The following is a 27925-nucleotide window of genomic DNA, read 5'->3' as shown; positions in this document are numbered from 1 at the left end:
GAGCTGGGCAGACAACTGGGGAGAGTCTCCTGCTGCATTCATTCAAACCTACATTTTCCACATTGTTCCTATTAGTCCCCTCATATCCCTTTCTGAAGCACAACCAAGTCCTTGTTGATCTCAGAAACTCTGCACATTCTTACCCCTCATTCCCCCTATCTGCCAGCAGATATTCTACTCATCTTCAAAGTCTCTTCTAAAAAGCCACCCTTTCCTTTTTATCCACACAACAATCTATTGGTACAGTGTGTCTTGTTCTGTTGCTATTTCTGTACCTGTCTTTTTGTTTTGCAGACAATAGGTGCTCTGCTGACTGAGGAAATGACTTATTCAACTTTTCATCCACTTTGGTCCCTTTCAGAGAATAGGCTCTGAGTTTCTATTTGTTGAGTTTAACCGTATATTCACAGCTGAATAATTCCAAACTGAAGAAAATGTTGACTTTTAACAGTGGCAGTTACATAGGAAACACAGTGTCTACTTTTAAGAAATTAATTTTATAAATATTCATTTCCACATGTATGGTAGCCAAATTAAAGTGCATATGTAGAGAGATATTAATTACAGCAAAAGTTATATTTAGTTATTGTTTATAAGAAGAAATAAAGTCCCATTAGGATCGAACCTTTTGTTAATGTACTAAATTAAAAAGGAATACTACAGAAGTGATGTAAGATAATAGGAAAGGTTATAAACTTGAAATATTAAAAATTGCTCTAAAAAGCAAATGCTCCAAAATGATTAGTATCATTCTATGCAAGAAATGTACCAAAGAGCTAGAGACTTCATTATCTAATTTCTTTCTTTCTAGAACTATTAATTAACATTGTTCCCAGAACTCTGCTAAGCTCCCCTGCTGAAAGGCGGAAAGTAAATACAGTAACTGCAGAGAAAACTGGTTCATTTCCACCAAACTGTGAGAGGCTTGGGCTTTTGAGAAACAGAAAACACTTGCTAAATAACTATTCCTAAACTATTAGCAACTACATAAAAGCTTTTTATTTAACAGCATCCTCCTGGGAGACTGCGCTTGGAATGTGCATCGGGTCTGAAAAAGGCACAGATTTGGCTCAGTTGTAAATATTAGGTGCACAGAGGCGAAGCCATTGTGTAGAGTAGGGGGTGGGGCGGGTGGGGTCCTGATGCCCAATGTTGATAGAAGGATTCTAATTTCGCTTGGAATTTATTTTTTCTACTACAATTACAGTTTTGCTAAGAAAAATAGCATATCGCTTGTGCTCTCAGCTGGCTTCTAATTTTCAGCGTCTACAGATGAAGAAGACGTCTCATTTAACTAAAAGAATCACCTTTCTGCAATCTCCAGAGCCGCTGGGAAAACAGAAGATCGCTCAGCCCCACCGCCCCCAACGCGGCCACCTCTAGAGAGCCGGCCCGCTCCATCCCACCCCGCCCCACCCCGCCCCACCCGCCGGCCGCAGGTTAGGGCTTGCCCCGCGCGATAGCGGCCTCAAAACCCCAGGTCTCCGAGGCTCGATCCCGTGTGTCGGCGTTTCTGCGTGGGGATGCTCCAAATCAGTAAACCACAACATAGAACCCAAGCTTGGACTCTGAACCAAACCCTCTTGCCTAGTTTTCTTTTTCTCGGTCTCTCAGGGATCCTCGCTACCCCTTGTCACAGCGTCTCCCCAGCCTCTCCCCTCCAACCACCTGCGCGTGTAAGCGATTCTCACGCAGTAAGGAGGGGCTGGAAAGAGCTCAGTCCACTAAGCACTCCATGCAGAGAAAGAAACTACAACTCCCATCACGCCCCGCAGCCTGTTCCCTCCTCCTCCTCCCCTCCCCCTTCCTCCCTCGGCCAGGGGCCGGGAGGCTCTGGGCTTTTATCTGCGGACGGGCGGGAGGGAGTCAGGTCCCCGCGATCTTCCCCGACCCGAGCGTTCTGCCCGGCGGCGGCGGCGGCGGCGGCGGCGGCGGCGGCGGCGGCTCTTAGCCGAGTTTTGCCTCCGCGTCCCCGCCAGCCCCGAGCCCGCGGGGGCAGACGGTCCGTCCCGGCGTGCGAGAGGATGGTGATCCGCGTGTTCATCGCCTCCTCCTCGGGTTTCGTGGCGGTGAGCACTGCGGGGGCTGGCAGCGGGCCGGGGCGGGTCTCCGGGGGTCGCGGGCGCCAGGCGCGGGTCCTGCGGGAGGCGCGCCCCGCTCGCCCCTGCGCGTCTCGGTGCGCAGCGCGTCAGGACGCGGGAGCTCGCGCCGGGCAGGTGATCCATCACACTTGCACAACAATGAAAAGGGCGGGGAGCAAAGGTGGGTGGGGGACCCCAGCTCACCCACAGGCCCACTCTGCGCGGTCTGAGAGGGAGACAGCGCTGCGGGAAAATGGAGTCTGCGGGAAGCCCCCAGCTCCAGTAGTGTGGCTCGGGAATTTGGAGAAGGGGTAGTCTGAGAGCTTCGGGGGTCCCGCTTCCCTTGGTGTTAGTTCTTCCCGATTTGGGACATTCAGCCTGCTTATATTTTGTATAACCAGCTTTTATCTAGGCTGCTTAGCTACCTAGCTCCTGAATGAAACAAGTTTAAGTAGTAATTGCTCTCCACCCTCCCTTCCTCGCCACCCAGTACATTTCTTTAGTTTCATACCTGCGCAAAGAGAACTGTAAACTAGGTTTGTCCTGTCGTGCCAGGATTTTTTTGTTTGTTTTGTCTTTTTTTTTTTTTTTCCCTGCCTTGGATGCTATGAATATTTTTACATCTTTATGTAAATGTGTGTGTTTGGTTTCTTTACCCTTGTAGTGCCGTGGTCAATTTCATCTTGAGGATGTATAAATTGTGGTCTCTCTAATTATCTTAAGCTGTTTGTTTGGTCGATATTACTGATTTTTTTTTTTTTTTTTTTGGAAGAGAAATTAAATAGCTGGGTGTCAGACTGTAAGGAAAAATTCAGTAGTATACTTGATAGCCCACTGAGTAAGACATGTTTTACATGATTATTAAGACTTGGTTTCCTTAGTAAGAAGCTATAGATTTAAGACGTTCTTTGGTGAGATATATAATCAAATACATCAAAAACGCAATATTGATTGCTTAAATTTGATCTGGTCAGTTGCCTGCCGAGCAACAACCAGATTGTCCCAAAATTTGTTTCTGAAGCAGGTGGGGTGGAGGATGGAATAAAATATTGTTTGTAAATCCTTATAAACCATGGAGACTCTTTATTTAAAAAGAAATCAACACTGTAGTACAAAAAAGACCCCTTTTTCATTAGGAACAATAGATGGGAAACTCCACCTTATCTTTATATGCAGGCGTGTGATGGTCCCCATACTCCTGATAGTTTTGGTTATTTCTAGTTATTTGTGGTTGCTTAGTCATACCTGTCTTTTACAGATTTCTCTACTGAACTACACTTCAGTGTCAGGAAACTCATATTGTTTTGTGGATAGATTTTTTTCAAATGCACTTCTTCGTAAGAATGCTACAAAGCTTTTGGTTTCACCACAACTTGTATGCTTCAGTAATTATTACAGTAGCATTTTATTGATTATGGAAGGGCTGATCTGTAGTATTAAGCCTAGGTTATGTTGGACAAGTCAAAGTCAAATTACTTGGCTTATCCTGTCAGCAGGTAATATACCAAGATAGTTCTGGAATTTTGTATCTCTATTTCCTCAAATCCATTAAGAAGTATTTCTTGTCTGCATATGTCCTTTTTTAATTTTTAAATACACTGTTATGCGTTTTGCACATGAAGCTAGACTTAAGAGACCTAAGTTTTAATTCAGGCTCTGGCTAGTAGTGTAAGCTTGGATAAGGTGCTCCATGTCTGCCTAAGTTTCTCTTCTGTAGGCTGTGATGTATAGGTTGTAGGATGTGTAGGTCCTGAAGGATTGTGATGTATACCTCAGAATTACATTCTAGCTTTAACCTGTTCTGATTTCATCAGTTGGGTAAATGTGGATAAATCCTTGTAACAGCTTTTTTTTTTACTTTAAATTTATACATATTAGCCTCAAAGTGAGTTTATTCTTGTCCTTTGGTGTTTTACTGTGATGTTTCAGGTTCCCTCACTGCCCTGCCTGGTAGTATGTGTTCTGACATACTGATTTGAGCTGGAAGACATAATTTGTTATCACATATGTACAGCCCATAAACTGTAATTGTCTATTTTAATGGACCTAACTTTTTTAGGTCTCAGACAATCCTCAGTCAGTAAGTCCAATTACAATATTATCTCTTATCTTAATACACAGTTTTTCTGTAATAATGTAATGTTGATACTTTTGGTGATGATAAGTATATGCTTATATGCAAGAATAATGATTTCTAAGAGATGATGAAGTTGTTTAGGTTAACTGTTGGCCTGGGGAGGTTAATGGGGCTTATAGCATTAAACTATATTAAGCTTTGATGGCATAGCCATAATGTTTTCCCTCCAGCAGTGTTGTGTTGACCATTGGCACTGTTTTATCTGGTGACCAGCTGTGACTAGCAAGTGCATGGGAGAACAAATAATTTGATTTCCAAATCGGTTTGGTTCTAGCTGAATTTTTTTAACCCACAAGGAAGTATGTAACTAGAAATTGACTTTGCTAAGTCAGTCCCTGGTATTACCACAAAGGTGTTCTGCCCCAGTCAGCAGTAGATTTAAACAATCTAGAGAAAATCCTCATATCTTGTCTGACTTCCCTGAATTCTCCAGCTTTAACACATAACAGTGGTATTTGGGATAATTAACACCAAGGGATGGAAGGTTGCCCTTTTATCCGCCCCAGCTCCAGGTAAAATCTGCTTTTACTAGGAAATAAAAGACATGCCACATTATTATGCTGTGGATACCTAAAAAGCAGATTTCTTATGCAGCTGATAATGTTGCTCTCATTCATATTGTAGTGAAGGACGTTTATTTCAGTCCTCAGAAAATAGTATATTCCAAAAGTGCCATTTTAAAATTTAATTTATTCTGGTTGTATATCCAGAAGGGGGTGTCCTGGTAACTTTATTCAGGAAGTATATTAATATGACTTTGAAATTTAAAAACATTGAAATCCATCAGTTACTTCACTCATTCATTATTTTATTCATTCAACAAGTATTTTCTAAGGGTCTGCAGCTTGCCCAGCTCTGTCCTTGTTCTTGTGGGGAACTGGAGAAGAATAGAGGATGTGGTCTCTGCTCTCAAGAAATTTAGGTGGGGACCGGGTGGGGCAATAAGATAGGAAAGCTAAAACCACCAGTAATAAAGTACAGCCCAAGGACACTTGCCTCTTTCAGAACACATTATCAGAGATAGGAATAATATACGGGCAGAGGGATACATTGCAGGATGTCAGATAAGGAGGAAATGTGCCAGAAATCATAAAATATGCATGTGGGAGCCTTAGGCAGACGGCAGGGAGAGGAATTGAGTTAGATTTGGAGCCCGGGAGAGAGTGCAGGGCCCACCTTGTTCAGGCTGGAAAGGGAGGAGTTTTGGGTAGAAGACGGCAGGCAGTGGATGTCCCTGTGGACCTCATTTGAGGACGGGGTAGACTTTCAGTTCCTGCAAGAAGCCCATGATAACAAGCTCTGTAGTGCTCAGCATCTCAGAGATGTCTTCAGTATCTACGGCTTGCGTGCTGTCTGGAGCCTTTTGTCCCCAGGGAACAAGGGACTCTCTGGCAGGGAGGGACCCCTGGTATGTGATTTTAGAAAAATCTTTACCCCTGTGCTTGCTTTGACTAAAATGTCTCAAAAAAAGAAATACAATCTTTCACTCTTTGTTAAAGTTTCTGGGCTCAGTTGAGCTGGAGGAAAACCTAAAGCGGTTTTCTTGCAACGTCCAACCACCTAAAATCACAGAGAAGGAAATTTGGGCATAGAGATTAAGTGGCTTACTCTGAGGTCATTTATGTCAGTCACTGCAGAACTAAGGAAGGGTTAAATGGACACCAGGTCTCTTGACTCCTGAAGGTATTCATGCCTGTGTTCATTCAGCAATGCATTCATTCATGCATTGATTGACTCTGGCATTCATCAATCATTGAAAACCTACTAAGTACCAGGCTCTGTGTTAGGTGCTATTAGGTGCTACTAGGTGCTAGGTGTATGTGAGCGCCAGGAGAAAGACTTAAATGCCGGCCTTATGGCACAAATCAGGGCTAACTCTCTACAGCTCAAAGACTTGGGATACAAACCATTTCAGCAAGGAGCATGAAGGGCTGATATGAGCTTGGGCAGTGTTAGCGTGAGCATGGTGAAATGGATGGTATATCCTTGGATATTGGAGAGGGGCCATCACTGGGAGGAAAAGATACAAAGAAATTGGAAGCCAAGTTGATAAACATAGAGCTTTGCCCATGGCCGCTGCTATATTTTCCAGGGGGGATGAGAGTAGCCAGCAGAACTCATAGAGATTATGCTCAGAGTTGTCTGGATCTTTGCAACTGTAGAAGGCATACCCTACTGGTTTGCATGGCATAACTATTTTAAAACATGTAATAACCAGTGAAGCTGTTGTATCTCCACAGAATGTATTCAGTGAAGCTTCACTGTGTGAGGAGGCCCCGGCAAGGAGTTCCAAGGCAGTTAAAGTCAGGATATGACCATGTAGAATAGACTAAGACTGGGCAGTAATTCCTAAGTGATTCTAATGCCGGAAGAAGCTAGTGAGGGTAAGTCTGGGTCATCAGCCTTTCTTTCTTTCTTTCTTTCTTTCTTTCTTTCTTTCTTTCTTTCTTTTCTTTTTCTTTCTTTCTTTTCTTTCTTTTTCTTTTTCTTTCTCTTTCTTTCTTTCTTTCTTTTCTTTCTTTCTTTCTTTTCTTTCTTTCGAAATTTTATTTATTTGAGAGAGAAAGTGCACAGGCATGCGCATGAGCCAGCAAGCATGAACAGGGGGAGGGGCAGAGGGAGAGAGAGTGGGACAAGCAGACTCCCCACTGAGCACAGAGCCTGATGCAGGGGCTCCATCCCAGGATGCTGAGATCATGACCTGAGCCAACGCTTAACTGACTGAGCCACTCAGGCATGCCTCATTAGCCTCTTTAACTCATTGGATCTTCAGAGTCACAGGGCAAGGTGGTTATTTATTCCCATTTTTACAGATGAAGAAGCTGAAGTTAACTGCCCTGATGAGATCAGACATAGTAGATGGTGGGATCCTGAGTCAAACTCCAGCTGGCAGTTTCCAGAGCAGTTCTCCTCTGTGGGCACCATGGCACCCTGGGGGAATGGGAGTACCAGGGATGCTTGACATCCTGTAGTGTGCCAGACAGTCCTCCCTAAGAACTGCCCTTGCAAAAATGCCAGAGGTACCCTTGATGAGAAATGGTGCTGAAGAGCATTGGCAAGTGAGGGTGTGGAGTGAGGTTAGGAGGTGGGAGCATATAAGAAATGACCAGGAGAAGCAAGAGTAAGTTGGGGGTGCAAGCACAAGGATGTGATTGTAAGGGAAGGCACGTTCATTTAATTTCCTAAGGGCTGCCATTAACAAAGTACCAAAACCGGGGGCTTAAACAACAGGAATTTGTCTCACAGTTCTGGAAGCTAGCTCAAGGTGTTGGCAGGATTGCCTTCTTAGGGCTGTGATGGAGACTGTGTTCCATGACTCTCTCCTAGCTTCTGATGGTTTGCTGACAATCTTTGACATTCCTTGGCATGTAGATAGATGATTTTGATATCTGCCTTCATGTTCACATGCCGTTCTCCTTGGGTGTGTGTCTGTCACAGTGTCCAGATTTCTCCTTTTTATAAGGACACAGTCCTATTGAATAGAGCCTACCCTAATGACTTCATCTTAATTGATCATCTGCAAAGATCCTATTTCCAAATAAAGTCACATTCATAGGTATTGGGGGTTAGGATTTCAACATCTTGGGGGAGCACAATTCAACTCATCACAACATGGAATATGAGGGTTGAAATAGAAACACTAATTAATGGGGGGTGCCTGGGTGGCTCAGTTAGTTGGTTAAGCGACTGCCTTCGGCTCAGGTCATGATCCAGGAGTCCCTGGATCAAGTCCTGCATCGGGCTCCCTGCTCAGCAGGGAGCCTGCTTCTCCCTCTGACCCTCCCCCCTCTCATGTGCTCTCTCTCTCTCATTCTCTCTGTCTCAAATAAATAAATAAAATCTTTAAAAAAAAAAAAAAAGAAAGAAACACTAATTAATGGAATTTCCCCCTTTAATTGAAAAGACTGTAGGCACATTTCTTGAATCTTAAAGTTAGCAGCTGGATATGGAATTGTATGGAATTCAGTTAATGTATAAGTTCTGTTGCTAGGAAGGGAGATTTAGCAATATCCCAACTGAAGATCTGACCTCAGTTTTTCTAGTTCATTTTACTATTTCCCAAATTTGATATTTTCCTATTCTACAATAATATTTTATCAAGAGCATGGACTCTTAGAAAATTAGGGGCTTTTTATCCATTTGTATTGGGATACTTTTAATAAACATTTCTATTTGAGGAAATGAAATTTTGAAAAGTATTTATAATACAATGTGGTTTCAATATTGCAGGAATTTAAGACTATTTGAATCTCATTTTTTTCTTGTGTTTTTCAATTTTTTGGTCAAAACAGAAAAGGAAAACAAGTATAGTGAAAAAAAACAAAAACAGTTTAGTAAGAAGCAATATGATACCCGGGCGCCTAGGTGGCTCAGATGGTTAAGTGTCTGCCTTCGGCTCAGGTCATGATTCTGGGGTCCTGGGATCGAGCCCCGCATCAGACTCCCTGCTCCTTGGGGAGCCTGCTTCTTGCTCTGCCTCTCTCTCTCTGTCTCTCATGAATAAATAAAATCTTAAAAAAAAAAAGTATGATACCAAATTAAATAATATTTCTTCTTTAGATTTTTTTTCTTGATTTATTTATTTAAGATTTTATTTATTTGAGAGAGATTGTGTGGGAGCACGAGCGGGGGGAGGGGCAGAGGGAGAGGGAGAAGCAGAGTCCCTGCTGAGCGGGGAGCCCAATGTGGGGCTCGATCCCAAAACCCCGAGATCATGACCTGAGCCGAAGGCAGACACTTAACTGAGTGAGCTCTAAACTCTAACCTCAAACGGAGACCCTTTCAGGTTTCAGCAAATTTTCAGTCGGGACTGCTTTAATGGGTGCTACGGTCGTTGCAGAGTTAGCTAGCAATAGAAGTTATTCTGATTCAGATTACATTCCTATAGAGATTATTTTTCTGTGATTAGCTTTTGTTACACTGTCTATTCAGTATGTGAAAAAGGACCTTAGCTTTCCAAATTAGAAATTTAGTGAAAACAACTTTTTTTTTCCTATGAAATGGCCAATGCTTATTAATATTTGATGGAAAATATCCACTTCTGATTATATATAATTGTTTTTTGGGGGGTCCTTTTTCTAGTTGTTTTTTAAGACATGTCATCGAGGGGCACCTGAGTGGCTCAGTGGTTAAGTGTGGGACTCTTGATTTCTGTTCAGGTTATGATCTCAGGGCCCTGAGATCCAGCCCTGCATTCAGCAGGGAGTCTGCTTGAAATTCTCTCACTCTCTCTCAAATAAATAAAATCTTAAAAAAAAAAAAATGAAAACATGTTGTTGAGCCTTTCTTTTGAGTGATTGTTGAGCCCAGTAGTGATCAGTGTTGTCTGGAATGGGGGTGGTTGCAGGGCCAGGAGAGGTGGGGTTTGGAGACCAGAAGTCAACAAGCAGCCGCAACCCAGCAGTGTAGTTTGAGGCTGTGCAGCCTCCCTTCTGTCTGTCCTCTTTTAAAAATAGGCTTATCTGAATTTATCTGCCAGCACTGATTAATTACTCAGGAACTGAACAATGGTAACTAAAAGTGTTGTTATTTCTTTTATGTTTGATTATTTTTTTCTGAACTCTAAAAAAGAAATCAACCTAGGAAAAGCACCTTCATGATGGCTTTGCTGTAGGACTGAAAGTTGAACTGGAGGCTGGCAGATAGGGGGCCCCCTACCAACAAACCCAGGTACTTTTAGGCTGGTGCAGCCCCTGGAGACTAGAACAATGTGGTTGGTCCCGGATCTGGTTCCCTCTGTTACCATTGACAACTTATTCATTCCTGAAGGGGCCAAACTCTTTTGGGCTGGCTCAGTCCCTGGAAAAACCCCAAAGGGGGTTTCCTGGAACTGACCCCTGAAAGTGGAAGGGCAGGGCGTGGTGTATATCAGGGCGTGTCTGCCTCCTTGTGGGACCTTTGTGGGCTCTCTGCCAACATTTCTTCAGAGCTCCTGAAGCCGGAAATGGAATGTTGGCTGTGACTGAGGGCAAAGGGTTTTAGGTACTTCAGGATGTGTTTTCCATTTCCTACCAGTGATGGCTCGGATCTGGAATTGGCTTTTTGTCAGCGTGGGCCTAGTGGGTTTGGGAGTAGAAGGCTGAGAAGAAGAGAGACTCAATTAAGTGACTTGCTTGACAGGTCAGTCAGTGGTATTTGGTAATTGCAAGTATAGTTAAAGTCAGCAGCTATTACTACATACCAGTCCCACATTGAAAACAAAACAAAGCAAAACAGAAAACCCAAAGCAACACAACCAACATAGCTTTTGAGTTAGTTTTCCTTTTAGTGTTACACAAGGAGTGGGAGTATGGTCTTCTTCATTCATGACATTCCCATGTGATTTGAAGCTTACTAGTTCTCTGCTTTAGTAATTATAGTCATTAGGATAGTTCTTTGAATGGGAATTGGCCACTTCCGTAAGCCTGGGTCCCCTATTGACAGGAGTTTCAGGTTGCACTGACATTTTATGATAAACTACTTACTAGCCTAAAGCAAGTGTTTGGGTTGAACATTTGCTGATTTTATTTAATTCTGGAGTTAGCTTATATTCAAGCCAAGCACCTACTTCAGCCCCATCACGGATTATCTATCATTGGAAGGCAGTGTAGTCTCATGGTTAAGGCAGGGGCTGTCCAAATCCTAGCGCTGCCATTCGTGAAGGACATGGCCTTAGGCAAGTAACCTCGGACTCTTCATTTGTAAAAATGGGATAGGAACAGTACCTTCTGTATATGACTGCTTTGAGCACTGAATGAATAAGTCTTCCATAGGAGGTAGTTAGCAGAGTGCTAGGTACATAGTAAGTACTCAGTGCATATTATCTGTTATCTCTGTTCTGTTCTCATCAACAGCAGCATAGTAGTAATAGCAGTAATAAAACAATTAAAAAATTATAACCTTGGATCATGTAAGATCTTTAATCACCAAAAAAATTATAGTACATAGTACTTACTAAGCCAAGGATGCATGCTGGTGTAATTTTAGAGTTTTTAGTAAATTTAAGTATAAAGAGGTTTTTTTTTTTTTTTACTGAAATTTGAAGTTTGAATTGAATAATTAATAAGAACATTACAATTTGAGGTCATTCCCCCAAACAAATCACTTAATTAGAGTTCTGTAATTTTTGAGCATTTTATAGGTATACAGCATGTCACGCATGAGGCGCTAAACCATATTTATTCATTACCTACAGAGTGCTGACTACTATGCAATTGGTCACTATTCTGTGCTGTACCTAGTACATGAATTTAGAGTCCTGGTTTGATTTAAGGCTTCCTATACTTAGCAAGTAGATTTCATCCCAAATGATAGCTTTGAGTGATGGATGGTGAAGCTGGGAGAGGGGTTTTGGAGCTTTGTCTGGGATCAGCTGGGAAACAAACAGTGTGACTGACTGTTGATGTCTGATCTGGCACCAGAGGAGGGAGGACCAGGGTTTATGCCATGTATTTGCCAGCCCTGTCTTAGACTCTTTCAGATTTGCATAACTGAATGTAGAGTATTTTGAGTCTGGGAGTAAAAGGGAAAAGAAATAGGAGACACCAAGTTGAATTGATGGATGGACAATGTCCTCTGCAAACATCTCACCCCAAATCTAGGGGGAGGGTGGTAGAGAAGGGCCAGGATCTCTGTGTTTAATGAAGGTGAGTGAAGAAAGTGATTATCATGACCGTGAAATTGAACACTGAATTTGGATGCTTTGTGAAACATTTGTGGGGAGCTTTCCTAGGCAGATGGGCAGGCGGATTGTGGTAAAGGAGGTTGGGGGCTTTGTGGGAGAAGTTGGTAGAAACAGAAGGGGAGAAAGATACTGGAGTAGGGGGACTCTGGGATATGCCTGTCTACCTTGCTGAGCCTTAGAGCCCTGGAAGATCAGGTGAACAGTTAGTTTTTACCTGTGCCCAGAATGTTGTAGGATTTTTCCTACAGATTACTTAATCCTTATAATGACTCTACAAACTGTGTTTATTATATCCATTTTTCAGATGAGACTATTGAGGTACAGGGTGATTAAGTAACATGCCTAGGATCATTCAATTCAATGAATCCAGATTTGAACTCCTCCCTGTCTTAAGATTTTGTGTCCAGTACTTTTATCCCACATTACTCATGAGAAAAGCCCCTGCTCAGAGGCCAGTGAGAATCTGGGTCTTGCAGACCCAGAAACAGGCTAGGATAACAGTGTGTGAGCTCAAGTTAAAGAGAGGGGAAGGGGCAGGACTGCTAAAGAGCAGTTCCAGGGGTTCCCACTCAGCTGTTGAGCAGGTAATTATAGCCACAGTGTCCTTGGCATGTGAAAGCAATGACTTTGCTCCTGCAGAGACGGATAAAAGATATAAGGAATATGGATTGAAATGGAAAGCTAATATTTCATAAAAATTATAATAGTAATGAGAACGACACCTATCATTCGCACCATGTACAGGAAGTTTACTCAAGGCTTTATGTTTGTTGTTTGTATTCCTCAAAGAAACTTGGCATGCCATTCATATTCATTCTCTCCCCCCTTCACTCTCTCTAGCAAAATAGGAAACTGAAACTCAGAAATTTCAAATAACTTGCCTTGTCATAGAATCTAGAAGGTACAGACACTAGATCTGTGTCATCCATTTTCCTAATGGCCATGTCCCAGAAGAAGGAGTCAGAGGTTAAAGAGAAATTGGAATAGATGGTCTTTGAAGACACTGTTGAATGTTTTGTTGGATGTCCTGAAACCAAATGATATTTTTTTTTAAGAATTTATTTATTTATTTAATTGACGAGAGAGACAGCTAGAGAGGGAACACAAGCAGGGGGAGTGGGAGAGGGAGAAGCAGGCTTCCCATCTAACAAGGAGCCCAATGCGGGGCTCGATCCCAGGACCCTGGAATCATGACCTGAGCTGAAGGCAGTTACTTAACCAACTGAGCCACCCAGGCACCCCCCAAATGTATGATTTACCTCAAATGCAATTCTCTTGCTTTGTGGGATAGAGTAGAACTGACTTGATGTGTTGAGCTGGAAGGAGCAGGATGGAATGGGAAAGTCATAGGGTAATATGGGAGAAGGAAAGGCTGGCCGGGAAGAGGTCCAGGGCAGAGATATTTAATCTCTTGGGATCTTTTGGGCAACATGAGATCTACTGGGACAAATGGTGGTGGTGGAAGTGTGTACTCTCATTCTTTCCATCCGGGATCCTCTGTTCTTCGGAGACATTTTCTCCATGGGCTCATCATTCCCTGTTTTCTACCCTGTAAATAATGTGTCCCTTTGGATGGAAAGAGTTTATTAGTATATTGCAGCCTACTGTGGGAGTTCAATGCAAGAGTGGGTAGAAAGTGGGAGGCCAGGGGCAGGGCTGTTATTAGTGGTTGTAGGGGAGGGAAGGAGGGCCTGTGGGAGTGTAGACTTACACTGTGTGTAGAGGGAAAGATGCAGTCAACATGCACAGGAAGGCAGGAGGGCCCGCCGGAGTAGGAGGACATTCGTACACCTCATCTGCCCAGTGTAATAATGGTAATTTTTGTGCTTTCCTTATTGTCAGCCATCTCTCTCTCTAAGATCAGATTCTTTACATGTAATTTACAGAGAGAACCTCGTAAGTATGGTTGGTAGAAGAGATTTGTGTGATACAAACAAGATGATAAGTGGAAAAAGGTGAACTTTAGGAGTAGAAGGACCTGGGTTCAAGTTATGGCTCCGGTGTCCTCAGTGGCAAGGTGGCATAACAAGTCTTTTAACTTCTCTGGATCTCAGTATCCCCATTTGTAAAGTTGTTGGAACTTAATGACAAGGCAGCCATTAATAATCTCATGAATTTCATTTACATTTAAGTCTATAATAATTCTCTGATCTTTGTGAATTTTCAACTCTAAATAAGCTATTCAGATTTAATTAAGGAAAAAAAATATTGTTCTAGTCAGAGAATAGGTCCAGAGTTAGATGGAACACATCTGTAGGAAGACCTGAAGCTGACATTGTTTATTAGGGCCAGTGTAGGCTAGAGGTCACAGTCTAGTTGTAGAGGCTAGAACCCCTTTTGAGTTAACACAGTGTTTTAAAATGTTTTTGAGCAAAGATTTTAAATCTTTGTGTGGGAGATGTCTTTCTCACAAACATACAATCTAGAATTCCTACTCTTCTTGAGACATCTGAAGATCTCTTTGACCCCAGTGCCTTACTCCATCATGGCATGGACGCATCAGAGTTGATTCGTGGTGACCCCTTCATCAGGGCATGTGCCCTTGCGGGCCCCTACACCCCCTACCATTCCTGCTGTCTTCCCAACTCTGAGCCACTTGTTACTGAGCTTGTGCTCTTCTTTTTCCTATAGTACAAAGTATTTCTTGGCATGTATGTTTATCAAAAGTGGGAAACCACAAGATTATATTGAGAGGGTTCTATATGTTTCATGAAGAATGGAAGCCAGTGAAAGTTTTTTTGTGGAAAGATGGAAATAATAGTCCTAAATGGTTATTTGGTGCTTGTTGGCTTCATTCCTTTATGTTAACTACCTGACTCCTATGGGCATTTGAATGACTCTGTGGAAACTATTATGGGAAGTATAAAGTGTCTATTTCCTGTCTGCTTGGTGCTGGCCTCTCAGTCACTCTAATCTCTGAACTGCTGCTTGAAGTCATTATACTCTAGGTCAGAACTTCCTGGAAAAGCTTAAAAAATGAACTTGATCATACCCTAAGCCAGGTTGTATCACCAGCATCACCATTGTCATTTTGATGTGGGAATTCTTTATTGTGGGGTTGTCCTGTGCATTGCAGACACTGAGCACCATGCCTGGTCTCTACTCACTGGGTGCTGGTAGTACCCCCTGCCCACAGTTGTGACCATGAAAAATGTCTCCAGATACTCCCAAATGTCTCCTAGGGGGCAAAATCGCCCCTGGTAGGGAACCCCTGCTCCAATCTATAGTAGCAGAGAGGAAATGCTCACAAAGATTGCTTTAAAAACTGAAGAGATCATTGGATTCATCTTTCTCTTCTGATGAGGTGTGAGCTGTTAAATTACTAGTTCAAGTCTACACTGCTTGCCCTGGTATTTCTAGGACAGTGGACTCTGGACCTAGAATATCACATTGGGAGTTGGGAGACTGAGTCTGGTTCTGGTGATGACATTTTTTTTTTCTTTTTTGTTAACTCTGTGCCCAACATGGGGTTTGAACTCACAACCCCAAGATCAAGAATCACATGCTCTACCGACTGAGTCAGCCAGGTGCCCTCCCCCCACCCTTTTTGCTGCCATTTAATCAGCGTTCTGTTTTTAGACAAGAAACTTAGCTTCTCTGGGCTTCAGGTTTCTCATCAGGCTGTTATTGTTGTTTTTAAGTGAGATATAATTCACATACCATAAAATTCATCCTTTTCAATTGTACCTTTCAGTGGGTTTTAGTATATTCCCTGTGTTATCACCACTATCTAATTCCAGAACCTTTCCTCACCCCAAAAAGCTTATGTCCATTAGCAGTCACCCTCCATTCCCTCCTGCCCCCAGCCCCTGGCAACCACTGATCTCCTTTCTGTCTCTATGGATTTGCCTATTCTGGACTTTTCACATAAATGGAATCCCACAATATGTCGCCTTTTGTGTCTGGCTTCTTTTATTTAGCATAATGTTTTCAAAGTCCATGTATGTCATAGTATGTATCAGTACTTCATTTCTTTTTATGGCTGAATAATATTCCATTGCATCAATATACCACATTTTGTTTATTCATTCATCAGTTGATGGATATTTGTATTGTTCCCACCTTGGCTCTATTATGAATAATGCTGCTGTGACCATTTGTGTGATCATATGTTTTCAGTTCCCTGGGATATAGACCCAGGAGAAGAAATGTGGCTCATATGGTAATTCTATCTTTAACTTTGTGAGGAATTGCCAAGCTGTCTTCCTAAGTAGCTGTTCCATTTCATATTCCTCTTAGCAGGATAGGAGGGTTCCAGTTTCTCTGCATCCCCACCAACACTTGTTATTGTCTGTCTTTTCGCTTACAACCATTTTCATGGGTGTGTAGTGGTATCTCCGTGTGGTTTTGACTTGCATCTCTCTAACAACTAATGTTGATGCTTTTTAAGAACCGGTTTAGATCCTTCTTTTGAAGAGCTCTTCTAGCTTTGAGTTTTTAAGTTTTTCTTCTATTCTACATATGAACCAATATGAGTAACACAGAATTGAGTCTTTAGGGATATCTGTTTTGGAAATTGATTGGATTAATCCGTTCTCCTATATTTATGAGTACCTTTTATTGCACAGTGTTTAGCCATATTCAGGATGCAGAATGGGTACATGGCATGATCCTTTCCCCTCCCATGTAACTCCTAATCTGAGGAAAAAAGGTGAACATGGAAAACAGAGGGTAACACAGAGTCCTATGGAAGGTAATGCTGAAATGATCTATCTTGTCGGTAAGTCTCAAGGGCAGGTATGTTTATTTGGATGAGGACAAAGAAAGTCATATCAGAGCTAGACAAAAAAAATAGCATCCTCTTGGGAAGGTGGCTGTTTTTAAGATTCTAGAAAATTTCACTTAAATAAAAATGGCCAGTGGAAAAAGTAAGAGTTTATTTTTTTTCCCCAAAATAGTTTATATGAGCTTGTGAACTGGAATAGATATCACCCACCCTGTTCTTTTTTGTCAAAAGGATGAATTTGGTTTGTATGTCTGTGCCACCCTTTTAGACTAGATGACTCCTTTTCCACCAATATGTAGTTCCTGTAGTGTGAGAGCAAGACAAATGGAGGTCCTCTAGTTAGTTCCACAGTGCTGTTTTAATAGCAAGCTTGGTTTTAAGAGATAATTAACAGGGAGGAGATGATTAATAATTCACTTTTTGAATTCCTTTTCCATTAAAGGGGAGAAAAGGGCTTCATCCTTTTAACAAGATTAAGTCTGTGTGTTAGGTTCAGAGAGCTTAGAAGAACCTGATTGGCTCCCGACGGCTTACAGCTTCAAGGCCTAACTTTTCGGCCTGGCATTTGGGGCCCTCTGTTATCTGATTCTCACCTACCTTTGCAGCATTTTCTCTTTCTGTTCCTTTGACTACTATATAAATACACCAGGCTTTTTTACCTTCTGCCTTCTATGCCTTTTCTCCTAACATCCCCTCTGCCTGTGCTCACCCTGCATTGTGACCAGATTCCCCTCCTTTCTTTGAAGCCTGTACCATTTCCCAGTGAAGTCTTCCCCACGGGCCTCCCTTTCTCCTCCTCCCTCCAAACTGGGAGGACTCTGCTTCTCCAACCCAACATGGTGCAGCCTATGGAACTGCTACGCTGGGGCCTCAACACATTCCACCCTTGGTTATAATTATTTTGTACCCAGGTTGTTTGAACTACAAGTTCTAAGTTCTTTGAGGTCAGGGCTGTTGGCATTCATCTTTCTATACCTCCACGTTTCCTACTAAAGAACTTGGCATGTAGCATTTGCTGAATGAATGAACAAGATATATTGTTTCTGTGGCTTCCGCATCAAAAACATCAAGCTTATCGAGAGTTCGAGACCATGGCAGAGTGGGACTGGCATGGAGCACGTACACGGAAGTCTGCTCTGGAAAACATAAAAGGCAGCGAGGGACATGATTTACAGGTTTCCCCTGCTATCCAAAAGTAGAGCATTCCTATGAAACTTTTCATAAGCTGAAATGGCATCAAGCAAAGAAGTGATTACATTCATTTATATGAAAACAATTTTGAGTGTTCCCAAACCCAAGAAAATAACCTCTCTTAGGCTTTTTTGGATACCTTAAGACAAATATTGCTAACAGATGCGTAAAACAAATAGAGATAAAGCACAGATGCTCATAGACACGGTTCAGAGCTATGGTGGCTTGATGCTGAGCTGCTGAGTGTAGTTCCGGGGCAGGAGCTTGGGGGTGCCACTCTCGCAGCTGGGGTGCACTCGGCTTCTATAAAGGCTCGCTCGCTGCCAAACAAACACTGAATACTATTTTCGCTTTTTGCCTTTTACATGAAGGTGAAAAATCCTCTTTGGATTTTTTTCAGTTAGTGAAAATAGGTACTAATGTAGGCCTTTCATATAAAAGTGAAGTGGCGTACCATGAACTTTGAAAAAGCAGGGATACCTTTATCTTACTGCTTCTTAAATAAGTGGCATGAAGAATCTATGTAATTAGAGGTAGTTTTATTATACTGTTAGTTCTCTTATGCAGATATCGGAATTCTAGAACCCCTATGTGGAATGAAGCTGGAGACCTGGAGGGAAGCAGAGGGGCCTCTGAGAGGCAGTTGGCTAGTCCACATCCTGGGGGGCTGGGCTGGGGGCCGCCCTTCAGAGCCTCGCCTCAGACAGCTTAGTGACACAGGCCCGCAGCAGTCTTGGGCTCCACTGAGGGAGCCACAAAGGGAAGCTCTGAGAAGTGCCGACTGCCTCCTGGAAGCAGAACGAGAGAATTCCAGAAGCACAGTTTCCGGCTCTCATTGGTATAAAGTAAAACAGCGGACTTTTACATTTTACACATAGGTGGACTCTGAGAATGTCAGTGCACCACATCAAAGTACAAAAATGGATTATAATGATGATTCTTCATCCAGAACAGATTAAATCAGGTTTGGCATGTTTTGCTTTGACGTACTCTGCTAAACAATGCAAGGAACATATGGGGTGCATTTTAGAAAGATTTCTAAACTAAAATTAATTTAAAATAAAGTCAGAATAGATTTGGTTTTAAAGGGATGAGCTTCAGTTATACAGAAAACCACAATCTCCAATTCCAGGAGAAGGTAACTTATTTGCTCCTACCTCTGTCCCCCTCGTTGCATCTCTTTTGCCTTCCATCTTCCTTTCTCTCTACCTTCGGGTATAATACCTACCTGCAGGCTCTTTTCCCCCATCATCCTAGGAGCTGTTTGATTTATATTCCTTCCTTTTATATTTCTGATACTGTGCTTTTGTTCTTTGCTTACACATCACTGAGCTTCATAGCTCCCCTCCTCCCACCCTTCCCCACAGAGTACTGCCTGGCCCTAGAGGCACCCCTCTGTGACTGCCAGTTTCATATGGAAGTTCATGGTTGGCAAGCCCTATCTCCCTCCACCCCCCTATTAGACTATGCACTGCATCAAATTAGAGGCCTTGTTTTGTCACCTATGTTCCTGTAGTTCCTAAGACAGCCGAGCACATTGCAGGGTCTCCACAAGGTCTCATAGAAACCTCTGAGTAAACAATGACTCCTTGACCTTTTAAAGAGACTTTAATTTTTCTTTGTGCTGGCTCCCTGTGCCTTCTCTCTCTCTCCCTCCCCGCCCCCCCTTTCTCCTTTGTTAATTTCTCCACTTACTTTCTTGAGTCAAGATGGAAGGGAGAATTATATGGCTGAAAATACAGAGAAATTTGAGGTGGAAACACCAGAATCTGGAGGTACTCTTCAAGACTTCATTTTATCTGAAATGCAGGAGTTAGGGTCATCTGTGGGAAGGGTGAGTACCTGTGGAGATGTGAGAAAGCTATGAAATCCCAGTGGCAGTTGTGTGGGATTCAAACAGAATCAAGTGTCTAGCTGAAGCTAGATGATTCACGTTTTTAGCAGACAGGCACCTAGCTTTGCTCAGTAGCCCAAGGAGGGAAGATTAAGCTGATGACATGGCCAATCCAAGACAGGATGGGTCCATAGAATGCAGGTAACAGCATTCAGGGGCGCCTGGGTGGCTCAGTGGGTTAAGCGTCTGCCTTCGGCTCAGGTCATGATCCCAGGGCCCTGGGATCTAGTCCCACATCAGGCTCCTTGCAGAGAGTCTGCTTCTCTCTTTGCCTGCCACTCCCCCGGCTTGTGTGCTCGCTCGCTCGCTCTCTCTCCCTGTCTCTCTCTCTGACAAATAAATAAATAAATAAAATCTTAAAAAAAAAAAAAAGAGCATCCAGACTTTCTCTTAGAGGTATCAGTTTGTGCCTACAAAGGAAATGTGAACTCACTATATGATGCCTTATAAAATGTAATTGTGAAAATGATCTGGTGTCCCTCAAATTACTTTTCAAATGTAAGTAGAAGTAGTTTCCAGATCATCTCTTAGGATCACTTTCCACACAACGGAGGATTAACTGATGCAGAAATGGGAACAACATACTCAAAAACACACTGTGTACATAGTAGCATCTCCGGCCATTGACAAAGGCACGGCCTTTGGCTGAAGGCCGGTAATTCTTGCCTGTGGAAAATACTGTCCTCAGCAGGATTTCCTCCTTACTGCAGAGGATTTTGACTATTACAGCAAGTTTTGCTAGACCAGCTCTTCTGCCAAGTATTCTCTAATTAACAGGAGGCACGTGTATGAGCAATTGCGTATAACTTTCATGGATAGTCTTGTAAAATAGTGGCATCCTAAATTCATATATTATACTTGACTGATTTTTTCTTTAAGGAAGTAAGCATGGACTCTTGACAGAAAATGTAAAAACAATAAAACCAAACCAAACACATCTTTCGTTCTCTTTGCTAATGTTTTATTATGGCCTCACATTGCTAAGTAATACAAGTTGTTGTTTAATTTAATTAATTAATTAATTAATTTTTTTAAGTAAGCTCTATGCCCAGTGTGGGGCTTGAACTCATGACCCTGAGATCAAGAGTCGCATGCTGTATTGACTGAACCAGTTAGGTGCTTCTGTTTTGTTTTGTTTTTTTAAATGCAAACAAGTTTTTTTAAATGCAAATGAAAAGCAGTTTAATACAGGTGTTGATGGAGAAATTAGAGCTGTTTACATTGCATCAAGCAGGTGGGAAAGGAGACAAATTAACTGACAGGTATATGTGATGAGCAGCTCCTCCAAAGCTACCCTACTGAATCCCACTGGGGATACAGACGTGATGCTCTCTCATGGTCTTCATCCTTCAGAGAAATGGTTGAGTTGGGGAACATCGCAGATACATGCAACTGTTATGAAACCGTGCCAGGCTGTGTGTCATTCTGTGTTGGGTTGGCAGTGACTAGGAGTATAATGGGAGTTTGGTGAAGGAGATGATCTGGGAAGGCAGTGTTTGGTGTAAGTCAGGCTTTCTCAACCTTGGTACTATTGACTTTGTTGTGGACGGCTTTCCTGTGCATTGTAGGATGTTTAATAGCATCTCTGGCCACTGCCCACTAAATGCCAGTAGTACCACCTAGTTGTGAGAACCAAAAATGTCTACAGACATTAACAAATGTCCCTGATGGGGGATAAAATTGTTCCCAGTTGAGAACCACTGGGTAGGCATAGTTGGGCACAGTGTGGATTTGGGGCTAAGCTGTGAAGAATAAATAGAACTTGTTTAGGAAGTGTGGATAGTATGGGGATGGTTTTAGGTGGGAGGAACCATTTATGTAAAGACCCAGTAAGTTTGTACAAATGTCAGTCTTGGGAGTAGAGCTACTTAGAGTATGACTTGCGGACCAAACTTTGTTGCTGGTATTAGCGCTGCAATTGAAGGTAAACATTTAGAAACTTTTATAGCAAGTTTACAGAGTAATTTTATGAGTTTAGTTTTTTTTTTTTCTATAATAATAAAAACTTTAGGCTTTTCTGTCTTTTTTCTTCTTTTAAAGTAAACTCTGCCCAGCGTGGGGCTTGAACTCATGACCCGAGATCAAGAGTCGCATGCTCTACTGACTGAGGCAGCCAGGCGCCCCTAGGCTTCTCTTTTGTATGTTTTTGTTATTTTGTTTTTCTAGAAATTTATTTTCTGCAAGTATCAGTCTATGACAGATTGGAACATTAAAATGAGAACAACAGCAAACTGATCCTTTACCACTGATACTGGGGGAGAAGCACTAAGGCTGTGACCAGACTGAATTTAGTGTGATGGTGGGGAAGTAAGATGGGCTAGGTATGGTTCAGATGGAACGTGAAGGCAGACTGGTTTGTGAGACCTTGCAGGGAGCCTGACACACCTTAGATTCTCAAATCTTTTCACGATGAATGAATGAAGGCCTGGAAAGCCTCCAAGTAGAACAGAATGGACCGAGAAGTAGGGAGAGGAGGTCCAGTGGATATTTTTGAGATGGGAGTCACTTTTAGAAGGGGATGTTAATGTCATTTAGCCTGTCTCTGTAGTTTTTGTCTTTCAGTTATCTGTTTATCTCCAGTTAGAAACCTTTTCTAATTACTTGCCCTTGAACCATAATTTTGAACTGGTTCATTGCCCGTTTGAAACTTTAATTTACACATTTTAAACCTTGTGTGTCAGATTATGGGTGTCATTTCCTTTCGGGATTTGTAAACACTTCAATGTCTTGGGCACAAAGTAACTCTTGTGATTATCTGGCAGGGCCTTTGCCTGTACCTGAAAGAAATGAAGGAGAGTACGGTTCAGTCCCTTTGCATCTTCTCTACGTGGAAAAGGTCTGTGCCCTTTGTGGGTTTGTGCTGGTGTTGGTGCCCCTGTGCTTGTCATATGGGGTCTTACTTGGACAGTGGACAGCACTGATGTGAGCTTATGGAAGCTGACTGCTTAGCCCATGGCCACAGGCCTGTGCTCATGTCTTCTCTGGGTTTGGAGACTGTTAGTTTGCTGAGACTCCCATCTGCCACTTACTTTTCTTTCATTGGACTTACTAAACGTATTTATTTTATAATCTATATCTGATAATTTCAGTATCTGAAGTGTTTCTGGGTTTTTTTTTTTTCCACCCTTCTATTTCTGTAGCTCTGGCTCATGATTGTGTCATGCTTCTTGGTATGCTTAATTCTTGAATTTTAGCTGTTTCATTTCTAATACCTTAAAACTAATTGCTTGAAATAATATGTGGAGCTTAAGGCTTTGTAATTTCACTCGGGATGATGTAATGGGACAAGAGTTCTTGGTTTCCCAACTCCTAAACGTCAGTCATTTAGCAGAGCAGAGAAGTGGGTGGGAGGCTGCTTGTTGGGAAATCTCAGTTCCAACCCTGACTTGTGCTGCTTCCATAGTGAATTACTGGGGGCAAGTTACTTAACTGACCTCTCTGTGTCTCAGTTTTACCATTTTGTCAAGAGACTAGATTGACAGGCCATTGAATAATTGTAGGACAAATGACTGATGTCAGGATCGTGGTCCAGGCATCGGCAATTTCACAAATTCATTGTTTCTGCAACTTCATCATTTGCTGACGTAGTATGCAAGGTCCTTTAATGTCAAAGAGGTATAGCGTATGTTCCCTGCCCTCCAGAATTTAAAATTCTGTCTAAAAGTCTTGTCTACTTGACTAGACAAAACCCACTCGCTTTTAGACACAAAAGGAATTTGAGTAGCGTGTTCTCTGCAAGTTCAGAGGAAGTGGAGAATATTCTGGATGGGATGAGACTGTGAGCAGTGGGCTCTAAGTTGGGCCTTGTAGGAAGAGTGGGACTTAAATGTTGAAAAGGCAAGAGGGCATTCCCCGTGAGGGAAACAAGGTTTGGTAGCTGTGGGGAGAAAGTAAATATAGGGAAAAGAGAGGTGGGAGATGGCATGAAGAAGTTGGGACCTCAAATGCCAATCCCACACATAAATTAGCCATTCTACCACAGCCCCCATCCTCCTCACTCCAGCACTAGGCTGGAGTACTTTCTGTCTATAGACTGGCCTATTCTGGACATTTTACATAAAGTGAATCATGTAGTATATGGTCCTTTACGACTAGCTTCTTTCACTGAACATGTTTTCAAGGTTCAACCATGTTGTGGCATGTATCAGTACTTCATTCATATTTATGGCCAAATAATACTCAATTCTATGGATACATAATGCAAATTCTTGAGCCCCACCCAAGCCTTACTGAGTGAGAAACTTTGGGGTTGACCTCCTTTCCGCAGTCTGTTTCGATTAGCCTTCTAGGTGATCCAGATGTACCTGTGGGTGGAGAGCCATTGCTGCAGGGGGAGTAGGGGAGGGGCATGAGGCTGGGCATGGATTTTTTCTTTCATCTCAAGAATAAATGGAAGTTACTGAGAGGTTTTTAAACAGCCATATGAAGCCATTAGGTTTGTGCTTTAATAAAAATATTTTAGCTTCTCTGTGAAAAGTAGTTTGAGGGAATCTGGTTAGAAGACACAGGAGGGGTACCTGGGTGGCTCAGTCATTAAGGGTCTGCCTTCAGCTCAGGTCATGGTCCCAGGGTCCTGGGATTGAGCCCTGCATCGGGCTCCCTGCTCAGCAGAAAGCCTGCTTCTCCCTCTCCCACTCCCCCTGCTTGTGTTCCCTCTCTTGCTGTCTCTCTCTCTGTCAAAAAAAAATAAATAAAAAAAAATAAAGAAGACACAGGAAACTGTAGATGAGACAATGGCTTGGCATGGGTTAATGGGAATGAAAATGGAGAAATGTGGATGGGTTCAAGAAAAATTTTGAAAGCAGGAAGGCCATGACTTGATTAATTGCATCATCAGGGAGAGTCAAAGATGAACTCCAGGTTTCTGTGTTGGACAGGTAAATGGGTGGTGGTACCATTACTAAGATCTTCTGAATTTTCTGGTTTTCTGGTACATGAGTAAATTTTTTAAAAAAGATTTTATTGGAGAGTGCACACACACACGCATGCACACACACAAGGGAGGAGGGGCAGGGAGAGGGAGAAGCAGACTCCCCGCTGAGCAGGGAACCTGATGTGGTGCTCAATCCCAGGACCCTGGGACCATGACCTAAGCAGAAGGCAGACGCTTAACCAACTGAGCCACCCAGGCGCCCCATATGTGAGTAAATCTTAAGCACTCATTCCTCCCCCTAGAATCTGTTTTTTCTGACAAGCCCCAGAGACAACATATTGGATGACATTTGAGTATATACTATCTGGAGTATTCTCTTGGGAGATGTGCCACACACATCTAGAACCCTAAGTGACATTAATATGTACTAATATTGTGTAGCTCCTACAAAAAGTATAAAATGTCTGAGAAGGTAGAAAATAAAGATGTAAGCAAGATGTTTGGACTCTGGTGTGTGTAGAAGTCTTGCCAAACAAGGTAAATTTGCATAATTTAGAGAAAAGAGATGATGGAGTGTTTTGTTGAGAGAAGAGATTTCCAGCCGCATTCAGCTATCAGTGGGCCTGGGTGGGGCTGAGGTGCTGTGGCTGGATGGCGGTGTATGTGATCCAGTATACGTCAGGATTCCAGGATTCCAGAAATCGAAGAACATGAGACCGTGTACCTGTCTTTCTACAATGTTTATTAAGAGTCAAGGAGGAATTGTAAAATTCTGAAAAGATAGTGATAATGTGCTTGAGAAGAACATTCTTGTCCACCTTAGAAGGGAGTGGGTAGGACAGTAAATTTCTGGGAGGTATGGCCAGCAGCAGAATAGGGACTTCAGAAATGGGGAGGAATGGGCAAGATAGGAGGGGTAGAAGTTTCAGGACTTGGCAGCTAAAGGAAAGAAAGGAGGAGATGACCTCATGATTACTAGGAAACTGGAGGAAGATGTGGCTGTTAGAGCTCCTGATGAAGCAGTTTTGGAGAAAGGGGGCTGCTGGGAGAGACACTGGCTTAGTTTTTAACATGAACAAGGAATTATGTAGGATTAAACATGTAAGTGTGGTTTTGAAAACTAAAGTTACTAAGCTCGAGGTGGCAGATTTTAGAGACTCCTTTGTCTTTTTAATTTTAATTCAGTTCTGGTATTGTCCTACTTAGTTATCTTTTAAAATTATGCCAAGAATTAGAAGCAAATAATGTCTCACTAACCTATGATCTGGAATGTGAAAGGAGTTGACTAAACTATTCTAAAAATATTTGTTCCTAGTCAGGAAAGACATACAGGTAACATTTTCATTAATGGTGGTTAGATCTGAGTTCATGGGAGGAATTGTTCGGCCAGTGGCTGGGCACTATCAACCTCTCTCTGATCCGTTCTGAATTATTTCTTTAAACTCAAGAACAATAGACCATAAACTCTGACACCTGCCTAAGTTTCAGTTAGGGAGCTAAATGAAGTGATTGGGCTTAATTACATATAAACCTTCTTGGTCTTAATCTGTAATTCCAAACGAGAGACAACTGTGACTCACAATAAAAAAGGTGTTTAAATTGACATTGGCTTTCAGTGTTAAAATAAATGCACCAGTACTGACTTTAAGTCCAAGGGCAAAGCGTGAGGACATTTAATTCCTCTTTCCTTGACTGATACCTTTTGTTCTTCCTGTTCCACTTTCTAGTTTTAACTTTTGCATTCCTTTTCTCAGTTCCTGTATGCAGCAGAGATGGGAAAGTCAAAAGGTTATTCTTGTGAACACACAGCAATGACTAGCGCCTGTTTGTTGAACTCCGTTCTGCTCTCGACAGCCCCTGCAGGGAGCTCTGCTCCGCTCTGCTCCTCCGTCTCAGGCTGCTTCAGCCTGCTGCCTGCCCGGGCGAGGACAGGAGCATGTGTGTGAGCATGAGCCTGGGTGGAAAATAACCCCTGGAGGGAGAAAGTGTTATGTTCGTATTTAAAGGGAAACCCGTTCCTACTAAAATGTACAATCCCAAAGAGTGGATCCTGCGTTTAAATCAAGTATTAAAGTTCAGGCGCTGTCAGTGCTTGAATATTGGCCCCCTGTAACTCACAGCTCACTTGGGAAATGAGCTGAAGTAAGGCAGAGGCAAACGTTTACCCCTGTGCCTGGTACAGTGCCTGACACCTGGGAGATCTTCAAAATATCCTGGCGGAACGAACAAATGAGTGAATCAAGGAATGAATGGAGAAAGAGAAGCCAGGTGACTGCAGAGTTGTACTGGGTCCAGGTATCCCCAGTGACCAGCAGAATACGCTTGCTAAAGAACAGAATAAAGGATGAGGTTTGTGGCCTTAGAATAAAAATAATAAGGGGGCACCTGGGTGGCTCAGTCAGTTAAGCGTCTGCCTTCGGCTCAGGTGATGATTCGGGGTCCTGGGATCGAGCCCGGCATCGGGCTCCCTGCTCAGTGAGGAGCCTGCTTCTCCCTCTTCCTTGCCTGCCACTCCCCCTGCTTGTGCTCTCTGTCTCTCTCTCTCTCTGTCAAATAAATAAAATCTTAAAAAAATAAAATAAAAATTATAATAATAGTAAACGTGTATTGAGTTCTTTCATTGGGCCAGATACAACTCTTGGAGCGTTATGTCATTTAATTTTCATCACTGCCCTCTGAGCTGAATTATGATCTGCATTTCACAGATGGGGAAACTGAGGCTTTGACAGAATAAGGAACTTGTCCAGGGTGATCCTTCCCTTTCTGCCTGTGCAGGACTAGAACATGACTCAGAGCTACATGGCCCATATGAGGATCAGGCCATTGCCCTTGGCGTCATTATCACAGTATTCTAACCATCATGAACAAAGTGCCAGATGAACCTGGGCCCCACACAGACCTCAGGGCCCAGCTTGCTGTGGTCAGACTTACCTCCCTACCTTCTTTATTCTTTACACTACCTCTGTTTTTAGTGCTACCAAACTGAGCACGAGAGGCTCCCTTCATCAGGTTTAATCACAGAGTGTGTGGTTTTCATTTAGGTAGGGTATTTTTGTAACAATGTTAAGTTTTGGACTTGTAGGCAGTTCTCTTGTCATACTGAGTCATCAATAAAGTTGTGTTTTGTTAATACAAACAGGAACGTTAGGGGAGGGAGGTGGACTGGTGGGTTGAATTTGTGACAGCATTGTTTTTGTTGTTCTGTTTTAGCTGTCAAGTTTGAGGTGATGTTGGGACATTTAAGCATAAATTTCCCGAAAGGCTTTGGAACCGTGAGATTGACCCTGTGAAAGAGGCCAATTTTGAAATGCAAACTTTAGGTATATTTTCATAGAGGTGATAGTTGAAGTTGTGGAAGTA

General features: G+C 42.6%; 1 protein-coding gene across 2 annotated transcripts in view; it reads left to right on the top strand.

The window, feature by feature from the left end:
* Positions 1-1792: 1792 nt before the first annotated feature.
* SH3BGRL2 (SH3 domain binding glutamate rich protein like 2) overlaps positions 1793-27925 on the top strand; it is a 56283-nt gene continuing 30150 nt past the window's right edge. Inside the window, exon 1 of one of the 2 annotated variants that reach the window (XM_032409400.1) lies at positions 1793-2069. In XM_032409400.1, the coding sequence (XP_032265291.1) occupies positions 2025-2069 (45 nt within the window). In that variant the 5' untranslated portion in view covers positions 1793-2024. Of the gene's footprint in view, positions 2070-21920; positions 22529-27925 lie in introns of those variants that run through there. The other variant, XM_032409399.1, reaches the window with a different exon arrangement.

The sequence above is a fragment of the Phoca vitulina genome, unplaced genomic scaffold, assembly GCF_004348235.1.
Source record: "Phoca vitulina isolate PV1807 unplaced genomic scaffold, GSC_HSeal_1.0 scaffold11, whole genome shotgun sequence".
Classification (NCBI taxonomy): domain Eukaryota; kingdom Metazoa; phylum Chordata; class Mammalia; order Carnivora; family Phocidae; genus Phoca; species Phoca vitulina.
This window is presented reverse-complemented; position numbering and strand designations above follow the sequence as displayed.